Source organism: Lissotriton helveticus, chromosome 10, assembly GCF_964261635.1.
Source record: "Lissotriton helveticus chromosome 10, aLisHel1.1, whole genome shotgun sequence".
NCBI lineage: Eukaryota > Metazoa > Chordata > Amphibia > Caudata > Salamandridae > Lissotriton > Lissotriton helveticus.
In genome coordinates this window covers 655535032-655548012 of record NC_136071.1, presented here as the reverse complement: position 1 = coordinate 655548012, position 12981 = coordinate 655535032, and the positions used below count along the sequence as shown (strand labels likewise).

Sequence of the window (12981 nt, the reverse complement as noted above, 5' to 3'; positions counted from 1 at the left end):
TCCAGAGAAGAAGAGAGGCTCCACCGTCTGGACCCAAAACGTGCATTCTTTTTGTATCTGAACCGCAAATAACAGTTCTGGGTGGATGACCAGCTCTTTGTTGGCTACCTGTGCACCAAGTAAGGCCGGGCTGTACACAAGAGGACTATCTCCCCCTGGGTGATCTTGTGTATCAAAGCCTGTTATTCGCTGGCTAAAAAGGAACCTCTGGTGGGGTTGCCTGCCCATTCTACCAGGGCTACAGCAGCTACCACTGCATTGGGAGGTGATGTCCCCCTGCGAGACATCTGTCAAGAAGCTACACTGACAAGGTTTTTAACGCGGCTGCGTTGATTGTGGCAGCGCTTGCACTCGATTTTAACTTTCCCTCGTTTTTTCATTTAAGGTCATAATTTGGTTTTCTTACCTCTTGGTTTTAACTGGAGCCCCTCACTGCACATAATTCTGTGTTTCCACCGCCATTTGGGCGGGTCCGGTTCCCGGGGCACTTCTGGTGTGGGCGCCATCTTGGGGAGGGCACGGACCATCGGAAGCGCCATTTTGAGCGGGGCAGCGCTCTGGCAGCTTCGCGGGACGCCTACTTAAAGTCGCTCCCCCCGCGCAGCGGGTCGCGCAGCTGGGGCGCCGTCGCGTGGCCGGAGTCGTGCCAGAGTCCTGCCCGTCTGCGCCCGTCCGCGCTAGGGACACGCGGGGCGCAGCGGGCTAGTTGACCATTTGAGGTTAGTTCCTTTTGTGTACCGTGATGCTCACCTACTCTAGAGAGAGTCTTTGGTCTATTGGGCAGACCGTCCCAAGGTGTGACTTAGCACCGATCCATCCTCTGCGCGGCCCTTACCATTGTGCCTGCAAGGGATGGATGCTCAACTCCCCCGTGCCTATTCGCCAGAGGGATAGTATATCTGTCCCGCGGAGCAATTGCCCCGTGCGTGGCCTGCGGGTGTTCAACCTGAATGTTAGGTCTATGGTGAAGCATCACCAAGCTATTTATGACCTTATTAAGGATGAATCCCCCGATATTCTTACCATCACGGAAACTTGGCTTCAGGAGGCGGATGTGGCCATTGTCAACTTGGTCTGCCCCCCTGAGTACTCTATTTACACCTTGAATCGGCCTACCAGAGGTGGTGGCATTGCCCTCATAGTCAGGTCCGGTTTCACTTGTGTCTGGAAGGGACTTAATATTGCGGGCTGCGAAAGTGCATCGTTTAAGATCTTGATCAGCCCCCAGTTTACGTTTTCTGGGATGGTGGTTTACCGACCTCAGGGTAATGACGCAATGTTCAGAGAAGCCTTCCCTGACGCCGTTAGTGCGCTAGTTATGGGCTGTGCCAATTTCTCCATCTTGGGCTATCTGAACTTGCACTTTGATAATCAGACTATCCCGGTGGTTAGTAATATCTTAGCTGATCTGGAGGCACTTCAGCTATCCCAACAGGTATCTCAGCCTACTCATGTTGGGGGCCACATCTTAGACCCCTTTTTTACTAATGTAGATGGAGCCAGTGTCCTGTCCATTTCTCCTTTAGGGTGGACGGATCATTTCCTGGTGTCCATTAGGTGCCCTCTGCCGGAGACTCCGTCCATTCCATCTGTTAGACGGGTCCCCAGGCGGCACTGGAGTAAGCTCAGGCTGGAGGATTTGCATCGGTTCCTGGTGGAAGAGGCGTTAGGCCCTCTGGACAGTGTGGAAAAGGGCTATGATCAGTTCTCCAGCTGGGTTACTAGAGCTCTGGACTCCTTGATTCCCATCACCTTGAGCAAATTGAGCTCTAGAGAGTCGAGCCCTTGGTATAACAGTGCCTTGCGCGCTTTGAAGGGTATCTGTAGACGGGCGGAAAGGGCGTGGCGGAAGGCCTATGCGGCCGACATGAAAGCCGCCTATGTGGCCTCCGTTAAGCTCTATCATCGAGCCATTTGCAGAGCCCGTGCGGCGTTTTACGCCCTGGAATTCCGCAATAGCCCAAACCCGTCTAAAACCATCTTTAAAGTGGTGAAAGATCTTTTGGCAAAAAGGACGTCCTCCTTGCCTACTGGTTCCATTGCTCATTGTGAGGCGTTGGCATCCTTTTTCCTGGAAAAGATCCAGGTTATTTACCAGGCCTTCCCCAATACTAGGCCAGCTCTGGGAGGCACTGATGGTGCCCTAGGACATACCATCTTGCATTCCTTCCCTCCACTATCTCCTGAGGGCTTTAATAAACTGGCCCAGCAAATCAAATCTGGCTCCCCTTCGGACCCATTGAAACCAGCTTTCTTCAGAGACCAGTCTTTCTTGGGTCGCTCGATGGTCTGTTCCTTAGTCAATCTCTCGTTGGCCTCTGGTGTGGTACCAACTAAATGGAAGCAGGCGGTGGTTTCTCCGATACTGAAGAAGTCTTCTTTGGATCCTTTAAAACCCGAGAACTACCGCCCTATTTCTTTACTCACCTGGCCAACGAAAATCACGGAGGCCCATGTTAATCTGGTCATTGCTGACCACCTCACTCGGACCAATGTGCTGGACTCCACGCAGAACGGCTTCCGTGCTGGGCACAGCACGGAGACGGCCCTTCTTGCGATAGTGGAGCATTTGCGTGCGGTGTTGGATGCGGGTCAGACGGCGGCGCTTGTATTATTAGACCTTAGCGCCGCCTTTGATACCGTCTCTCATCGCATCTTGCTACACCGGTTGGAGGAGATTGGCATAGGGGGGTCTGCTCTGCAGTGGTTCCGCTCCTTTCTTGACAGCCGTTCCTTCTGCGTAGCCATTCCACCTTACCTGTCCAAAATCCATCCTCTGGCCATGGGGGTTCCCCAGGGCTCCTCGCTGAGTCCCACGTTATTTAATCTTTACGTGAGACCGCTGGCTGAGGTTGTCAAGCAGTGGGGCCGGACTATGGTGTCATATGCTGACGACACTCAGCTGGCGGTTACTCTCAGCGGGGATGCCGATCTGGATGCCCCTAGGTTTCAGAGTGGACTGAAGGCACTGGCTAACTGGATGACTGCGAACTGTCTCCAGCTTAATGCCAGTAAGACGGAGGTTATGGTTGTCGGTAAGTGTGCGGAGCTCTGGGGAGACAGCTGGTGGCCGCCGGAATTAGGACCATCTCCGACTCCGGTCTCTGAACTGAAAAATCTGGGAGTTTGGTTAGATTCCAGCCTTAACTTTGTCGGCCACACAAAGAAAACTGCGTCCTGCTACTTTGGTGTGCTGCGGGGCCTTAGACCTGTTCTAAAAAAATGTGTTGCCCCTACCAGGCAGCTGGTGGTTCAGGCGACGGTGATTTCCCGGCTCCCTCCTGGTGGGGTCTAATCAGGCCGAACTTTCGCACCTGCAGCGCGTCCAAAATGCGGCTGCCAGAGCTATAGTTGGTTTGCCTAGATTCTGCTCCGTCTCTAACACCCTCCGCTCCCTGCACTGGTTGCCGGTGCGGTCGAGAATCCAGTTCAAGGTTTTGTGTCTGGCTTTTAAAATTTTAAAAGGCACTGCCCCCCAGATCTTGTCTAATCTTCTTTCTTTGTATGTTCCGTCTCGCTCCCTCTGCTCTCTGGGCCAGGCTCTTGCCATTGTTCCCCGGTTCAAGCTGTGCCGTGCCGGTGGCCGCTCCTTTCGAGTGAGAGCGGCGGATATTTGGAACTCCCTTCCGGCTGAGATTCGACTCCTAGAGGACCTTCTACAGTTTCGTAGGGCGATTAAGACTTTTCTGTTTTAATTCTGGTTATTTTGTGCTCCCCTGCCCTGTTGTTAGCGGTGTTGTGTTTCACCTTGTCATGCGCCAGGACGCTCCTTTGCTGGAGCAGCTGTGCGCACAATAAATACCGTTAACATAACATAACATAACATGGGGCTCGGTGCACCATTTCACCAAGCATTATTTCCTTGGCAGTCCAGTCCGGAGAGGCTGCTTCTTCTGCCGTTCTGTTCTTTGTGACTTTCTGGTGTGATCCTTGTTCGCAGACCCACCACCGGGGTTGGTATTGCTGGAGTATCTATTCTAAGGTAAGGAATCTATCACTAACGTGTCTCTTTCAGCTGCACAAGTTACTTGTGTAAAGATATATCTGTAAGAGACATTAGTTAGTGATAGATCCCTTACCGCCCCACCCATTCTCCCCATTCTGCAAACTGATTTCTAGGGTTACGGTCATCCCTCTCAGGGCCCTAGTTTCAATGAACCAGTGGTCAGTATCTTGCATGGCCCTGCGTTCCTTGCGCGGAAAGTCATGTACAGAACTAAGGTCAGCGCGCATGGGCGCATCCAGGTAGCTCCAGCGACGTCATCTCGGCGACTACTCCAGCGACGTACGCGGAGCCATACGACGACGCCTACCGACGTGCAGGGGTACTGCAGACGAAAAAACTTTCTGCATCCAGTTTGATGCCTAGGGATATTCTGAGGTAAGGAATCTATCACTAGATAATGTCTCTTACAGATATATTGATACACAAGTAAGTAACGTATGCTTAAAGACTTGATGCATAAAGAAAAAAGAACTGTCATACCCGTGCAATCTAAATACTCTCACACTGACCTCTCTCATACCCTATACATCATTTTAATCAATAGACCCTATTAAAACTCTCAAGGTCAGCCTTATGAAACACCAAGACCAAGCAGAAAGACTATATATGTCCCCTCACAACATTGGACACAATTGGATAATGCCTTAACATCCACATACATCGACAGACCGAAAATTGCATTTGCAGGTCTATTCAAACATCTGTTCAAAATATTTCATTCATTTATCTTATGTACAGCAAAATACAGTAGTAGAGGTCTGAAAACACATGTTTTGCTTTGGTGTCTGAGTGGCTGAAACACAGGTGCGGACTCGCATTTCGGTGTGGACTGGTCAGCCGACCACACACCTTCAGGGCACTGAAAGATGTTTCAACGCAGAATAAAAGCTACAACAGAGAGGAGGGGGCAACAGCCAGACTGTTCTCTAAAATTAAAAAACAATAACTTTAGTATCAATAAATTAAAATAGTCCTCCATGTCCAGGCAGCTATCTTTCAACATTTAACAAACAAATAAACTTGTGGCATCTGACTCCCCTTCCTGTTCTCTGGTTGAGTATTCGGAACGAGAGTCTACCCCGCGGCTTCCAGTATCCATTCTATTAGTAAAATGTATTAGATTTCAATTGAAGTCATTAAAGCTTTAAAAGCATTACTGCATAGAAATATATATGATAAAAAACAAATACATACATCATCAAATAGGACTATATAAAACATCATTTATACAATAAAAACACATTTAGACTGTAATAATGAAAATATACATACTGGGATCAATTAAAAACATGCCATCTAAAAAATTACTATATACCAAATTGTGCATAAGTTAAAACTTCTTTCTTGCAAACATCACTGCCCATAAAAATTTGATAGGTAGCAGCATATATCCAGTAATGTTAAGGTTTGCAAAAACAAATATGCTGGGCGGCATTGTTTGAAATGAAAAGACTTTAGAACTGAACTGAAATAATATAGTGTTTCCTCTGTTCTATATACGTTTGCAAAAAAGCACTATGTGCATAGTGCTCTGTTTCGACACTTGGTTGCAGGGACGGTTATCTAATTTTTGAGACAACTCATTCATTAGGGGAAAGCTGGTTAAACGGTGAAAGATATCAATCTTGAAACTCATTGGTACAAACCTATGCCTGGGGTCCGGGATAAATTTAAGGTAAGGTTGCATATTGTATTTAACCTGATTAGACTGATTTTTTAGGACTGTGGGTTTTAACAGCTCAGCATTTACCCTGAGTTCTTCAAGGAGCCCCCCGCATTTAATTTTCCTATTTTTCCTATTTATGTCTAACAAAGTATCGGGCTGTTCAAAATACAATGGCTGACCCTAGAATTGTTTAATATAAACCAGCCTTGAAAAATGCATTGCAGCGCTAAGCTTGAGGCAATCTGTAATAACTGCCCAATTAAGGCCAGTAAATTATCTTGTGCCATAAGAAGATTGACTGCATCTTAATTATATCAAAAAGAAATTATAGACCCTGTTCTGCATGGCAAACATAAGACACACTTTTAGGTGCAGCAAGAAGACTCCTCAAACGAGTTTTCTACTAAAATTAACATGTCCCCATACACCTGCCACATAAGTAGCAATAGATAGGCATTTAACCTTCTAAATCTTTAGCATTTCATGGGTGGGTAATTGCCTTGCTTCCTTGCGAAGTTAGATAGGGCCATAACTTAATTCTTATACAAAAGATTCCTGGCCTTGATACATTGAATCCATGTGCTGCTCTTATAAAACAGTATACCCAGATAAGAGAAGGTCATCATAGCACTAATCTTTGCATCAAATATTTTGATAGTGCGGTATTTTAATATTCTACTTCCACAATTCATAATACAGGTTTTACTTTGATTAGAAGACCCAAGTCTTGCATATAATCAACAAAGTTTGAGAGGATTTTTTGTAGGCCCAATGGAGTTTGTGCCATAAGAACAGCGTTGTCCACATAGAGGAGGGCCAGAATGGGCCGATGACCAATTTGTGTGAGATCCTTGGATTTACTAGCCAATTCATTCAAGACTGTTTATATATAGAGAGAATAAAAAAAGGGCAAGCATGCAGCCCTGCCGCACCCCTCGCTATATGCGGAACCACCTAGTGCATTCCCCCTGAAACCGTAGCCTTGATACCTGAATATATTTTCCTTAGGAAGTGAATTACAGATTTCGCCACCACTAAAATTTGCCTCAACTTGCTGTGGCTAACACAATCAACTGCAGATGAAAGATCTGCAAAGGCAAGATTAAGCAATTTATATTCAATCCCTGTTCTATAGTCCCCACTCCTGGGCAAGAACCATACTGTAGATCTGAAATAATTTTGTTCGAATCTGCCAATCGTGGAGCCTGTTTAAGACAGTCCAGCCCCCTATCCTCACTAATAAGTGAAGTAGAAATATCGGGCAGTAGCACACAGGATTCTTATGGTCCCCTTTTTTTTTATAGATGATGACTATAATTGACTATGCCCAAGTTGGTAAGTCAGCACTCGCTGAGAACCAAAGTTAACAAATGACCCTACTGGAGATGGGGGCGACTCTGGACCAGATGAGGTAATATTATCACTCCCTGCATGCTATCTTTGGTTCTCTGTCTCCCTCTGGTACACTTCTCAGCCTCAAGGAGGCCAGAGGATCCTTGACTGGATCCATGCCAGCTGAATCCCCCTCAGCGTCAGTGACGCCCTCTGGATCCATAGGCTGATCCATGTTGGCTCTGGTGCACAGCCCTTCTGGGTTCCCACCTGCAACACCAGTGTCTGATCAGCCGCTCTGACGTCTACTTCGCCAGTCGATGCCACAATATCTCTCCTCTCCGATGCCAAGGCATTGCCACATTGATGCGAGTCAGCATAGTTGACGGTGCAGTTAATACCTTCCTCCTCCTTCGGAGGAGCTCCCTACTGTTCCTCCTTCATGAGACCAGTGTTTTGGTAGAGATGGAATGGGGTTTCTTCCAACCATGATTGACACAGCTCACCCTCCTCTGGAGGCTAATTGGATATCTGATCTGGGGAGTTTAGTGGCCTTGAGACTTCCCCTTCCTCAGGCTTGTTTTCTCCTCCCAGCCTCGCTACTGAGGCTAGCTTTGCTTTCGCTGAACTTAAGAGGAGGGTAGCTGTGGTTCTGGATTTGCAGTTCCCTTTTGTGGAGGTGGACATTGACCCCTTAATTGAGGTGCTTCATCTGGGCCAAACGAGGATTGAGCCTGTGCTCACCTTCAGTGAAGCGCTATTTGATATTTTGATGGGCTGTCGAGCTAGACCCGTTTTAAGAGCCCTAGTAGACTTGTCCATAGCTCATAGGCACCGTCCTGCTCCAGGAGACCCGCCTGCCACCTCTTTTTATATAGGTTCTCTATAAAGTCATATTATGCTACCTCTTATGAGAGAGTGTGTTTTTGCTTACGTTGCTGCGTTTTTCTTCATGTTCTTGAGGGACCTTTACTTGTTTGTTACTTTGCAATGGTTAACCCTTCCTGCTTTGTGGGTTCTACGTTTAATAGTCCCAGAGGAATCACTTATTTTTTAAAGTGTTTCACTTGACCAAGAGTGGTCTATGCCCATGTTGTTGTTGTTTCCACTGCTTTTCTAAAGCATTGATTGGTGCTCTCTACATGGCTTGTTTCTATGGCAAGGAGCTTTGACTCGGAGGTATTGGCTATTGGCCTTGGCCTTCAGTTAATGGTCCGGCTACTATTGAAGAAGCTATGTTGTAATATGGTTATTGAAATGTCTTTTCCAGCACCTGTTTCATCCTTCTGCCATGGCTGTCTTCCCATATTTGTTCACGGACTTCAGTTCCATACCGGTTTTCCACAGTATTTGTGGTGGGACTTCTTCCTCACCCACTTTCCTCACAGTCTCTCCTCTCCTCCTTTCCTCCTCTCCTCCTCTCTCCTCTCTCCTCTCTCCTCTCCTCTCTCCTCTCTCCTCTCTCCTCTCTCCTCTCTCCTCTCTCCTCTCTCCTCTCTCCTCTCTCCTCTCTCCTCTCTCCTCTCTCCTCTCTCCTCTCTCCTCTCTCCTCTCACCCTCTCACCCTCTCTCCCTCTCTCCCTCTCTCCCTCTCTCCCTCTCTCCCTCTCTCCCTCTCTCCCTCTCTCCCTCTCTCCTCTCCCCCAGCCCCCCTCCCCCTCCCTAGATGGGGTTTATTAGTAGGATCAGTTCGCTGACCCTCCTCCGAGGAAGGTGACGACAGCTCCGATTGGCGGTCGCTCCTTTAGCCTCATGGCCCCCAATCTCTGGAATACCCTTTGGAGTAACCAAGCTCTTTATACATTTTCAATCAATTGCTTGGGTATCTAGTTCAAAGGTAAGGAATCTGCGGCTAGATGTCCCTATCAGATGAATAAGAGACAGGATCTAGCTGCAGATCCACCCACCCATCCTCCCCACTCCGCAAACTGCTTTAACCTTTTGTGTACCAGATGCCTTTCTGAGCACTGTTGCCTTTCATTGGGTAAAAAAAAAAGAAATGATTTACAAAAATGTTCTTTTTGGGCACAATGTTTCCATAGTAGTTTCTATAAGTGGTTCCGTGTTTTTTTTTAATGTGGAAAAGAAGTCGCAGAAGAAACAGACATCAGCATGTCAAGGGGGGACTTATATGGACTGTCATCTTCACATCTGGTGGACGATGTCGCTATGGAGGCGCTTGACGCCTTCTACCAACGCGTAATGGTACTGCTGTAGAAAATCTTTTGGATCCACTCTGGTGCCTAGGGATAATTCTGAGGTAAGGAATCTGTGCGTAGGTCCTGTGTCTACCAGATAAGGTGTTACCAAAGGTAAGTAACTTATTAGTTTTGGGTGAAGAACTTACACGGTTAGAGTTCTTTGTAATTTGTAAAGCAGAGTGACAAAAGGGCAACTTAGTGTGACTTGTAAGGTGAACCCACCTCATGGAATAATTAAAGTAAAGAGGGATGTGGAAGGGAGAATCGTAGAAATGTCATTACTGATAAGCAATCTGAATGTTCACAGAATATGACATCTCTACTTCAGTATAAAAATATGCTTTGCCTGGATTAGACCTTATGGGTAGCTGCCATTGTACTTGATTTATAAAAATGTTGTTGACTGGGAGGAAAAGGCGAACAGAGTCAATAGTAGTCTGTTGTAACGGTTACCTTTTTCTTGTTTTAAGTATTGGACAGCGTCAGTTGGTGTGTCTATCACGTGCTCTTCTTCGTAAGACCAAAATCCTGGTTCTAGATGAAGCAACAGCAGCTGTAGATCTGGAAACCGATGACCTAATCCAGTCAACCATCCGAGTTCAATTTGAAGAATGCACAGTAATCACGATAGCACATCGTCTTAATACCATCATGGATTATACGAGGTAATGTAGAAATAAAACGGTATTTAAGTATTGAATTTTTTTATCTGGAAGATGTAGGAATTCAAGTGCATGCTTATCTATTCATTTAGTTATCTAGTCGTATAGATAGTCGGGGTTTAAACAGTAAATACTCTTGATCAGCTATCACTCTAAAGATCTTAAAACCCCACACCACTAAGCATCCTAATCTTCAGCAAATATTCCAAGTTGTATCTCGGTAAATGTCAACATCAGGATTTCTTTTTTTTTTTACCAAGGGCTAAATAAAAGTGTGTGTATCAAGTTACCTTTCAGTAGGAATTCTGAGGATAAAAACATCCTGCTATAATTTTATTTTGCTTGGGTGCCATGCTAAGCCATCAATAACACACGTTTTTTTTGTTTTTTTTCAAAGGTAACAAAAAAGGGGTTATGTTTCTGTAACACAACTTCTCCATAATGGGAATTTTCACTAAATATATAAATAATCCATATTGCACCCCCCCCTGGTGGGATCCTGGAACACTCAACAGGAGATAAAAAAATGTATTAAAATTATATCTGAACAGTACCTTGGTAAATATATTGTTATTGATCCTTTCAGAAATTCCTCACCTTATGAATATTATCAGGACTTAAACTGAAGCTGAAATGTATTGCAGCAATGTATTCCAGTGCCACCAGTTAGCACCATGCTGTCTTAGCCACTAATATCTATATCGCCTCTTGACATAAAGACATGGTACATTGAGGTTCCACTCTGAACTGTAATCAATTCGTCTTTTTCTGCTACCTGACATCACAAATCCAGAGCTTCTCTTATTTTCGCAATTCCTCCACCAATTTATCTTTGGTACGTAATCTCTTCAGATGTAATGGTTCTATCCATGTAAGATATCCCACAAACTCCTATTTTACCTCTTCTGCATGTAAGTCACACAAAAGAGAACAATTTCAGGAAAGATCTTCCCAACACAAAAAATATCGAAGATTAAAGAGAGGCCCTATTCTATCTTTAGGAAAATGTCCCATTCTCAGATGTTCATCTGGTCAATGAAGCCATTATTTAACTTGGGATTGTTGTCTTCTGTTTGGCCTTTGAAAGGGGTTTTGAAAACTTTTGTGTGCCTCCGGCAACCTACCTCCACCAGCCAAACACATTGTCATCGCCTGATGAATAATTCTTCCAGAAGAGTGATCACTTTATGAATATCTCCAGGTGCCAGACTGGATCATGTAGCTTGTTTCCCAACAAAAACATTTCACCCTCACTAGGACTACCATACAACTTAAACCCCGTTTCTCATATCCAATCCTATGTTAATCTTATCAGGATGTGACAACAATAAGCGACACAATGCACCAACTGGCGTGCTGGTATCCGTTTGTTTTTCCGTGTTCCATCAGCATGGGTGCGGGACTTCCAGGGTGTTTCACCAATTACATTTGTCAGCTTTGGACACGGATTTGGTCTAATATATAACCTCTGATGATGAAGCTTCTGAAGAGCTTAAGTCCACAGGCAAAGAGCAGAAGGCCTATCCATTTTTGTCCAAGGCATGCACAAGCAAACCAAGGGGGTTCCCCTTCTTCAGATAATTCTCCTGACACCAAACAATCTCCCAGGAGGTTTTCCCCCCCTAAAACGGCAGAAAAGGAGAACAGCCTTTTCTTCCTCAAGGAAGCTCTTTCACTCCTGAGACTGTTAAGATCCTGGATTAGTTTCCTCAATGCTAGTCTCTTTCTTGTCATCTGAGCCTATTCTGAATTTGAACAAAGTGAAGCTGGAATTTACAATGCCATCAACTGACCCTGCACACTTTTAAGCCTGCCAGCAGGCCATGCGTAATATTTTCCAAACAGCCCTGTTAACCTCTTGGCCACTTCACAAGGTTTGATCCACTGTGCAGGTTTGCCAATTCCAAAAACCTAAACCCCAAAGCACTAGACTCCGAACATCTGCAAACTCTGGCCTGAGCCTCCCCTCCGGTGAGATCATTCACCTCTATGGCACCAACCCCCATGTGTTTGGGCTGCCTGTGATGTGATCACTGGTACTACCCTTGGAGATTTCATCTCTGCTGCCACCTTCAGAAACAATATATACTATCCAAGAGGCAAAAGAAAAGGTATGTGCTAGTTTTGCTGATGAGTCTCTTTTAGAGCACCCTCAAGGGCCCAAAGATTCACCCAGGTGGAGGCATTTTTTGGTTCAGATGCTTTTACCATTCCTTAGACTATGGTCACATAGAGGATGATGATTCAGAGCTGGATAAGCTTCCATCTTAAAACTCATAGTATGACCTCTGCTTGGACTTAGAAAATGCATGCAGCCTCAACACATTCCCAGAAGGGGACATTACTTGCCCATCTGGGTCTCCTTCACAGGAAGTTTCTTCTTTCATGTAGGTGGTAGGAAAAGCAGCAAAATCACTGGAATTAACCTTGGCCACAACATACGCAAAATCTAAAAGTTTAACTGGGATCCTATATCCCTTCTGTACCATCACAATTTCTGTTATCCTTCAACAAGGCACTATTGTTCCTGTACTTGGCTGCTTGGGAGAAGCTGTTCCTGGACCTGGCAGTGCACTCCTTGACACATAGCTAGTTGATGAATATTTTCATCTTGTGACCCGAAATGTTCACTGTATCATCCCTCTGTAGAAAACCTAGTGCCTGATTTAGAGTCTGGTGGATAGGACCTTGCGTCACAAACATGACAGCATTATTACAAGTTCATTATCGCCATTAGCACTTGTAATATGGCAGACGGAATATCCACCATGTTCGTGATAGATTATCCACCTGCTAAACTCTGAATCTGACCCCTGATGGTCAAACTTTCCTCTGCAGAATTGACCCAAAATGCATTTTCTATAGCTCCTTCTGTCCGAGTTTAAGAGACTGGCTCTGTGTTGTGATAAGTCTTTACTTCCGACAGCCTTGCCCTTTGCAGTGTGAAAACGTTGTCTCTTGTGGGTCACTATTTTCACACCCTGTGGAAGCTGGCAAAACTGACCATCATCTGTTTATCTCACCACACAAAAAAAACTTTCTCCAATCCGGTTGAGTATGATGTGTACCCTTCCAAAAAGATCCAGAAGTGCATCCTGAAGTCCAAAGACACCT

The 12981-nt window shown here is 45.6% G+C and overlaps 1 protein-coding gene across 2 annotated transcripts in view; it reads left to right on the top strand.

Moving 5' to 3' along the window:
- Positions 1 to 12981, top strand: part of LOC144784432 (multidrug resistance-associated protein 1-like) — a 1651426-nt gene that overhangs the window by 1586367 nt on the left and 52078 nt on the right. For both annotated transcript variants that reach the window (XM_078663183.1, XM_078663184.1), the window contains one exon: positions 9676 to 9870. In XM_078663183.1, the coding sequence (XP_078519309.1) occupies positions 9676 to 9870 (195 nt within the window). The remainder of the gene's footprint in view (positions 1 to 9675; positions 9871 to 12981) is intronic.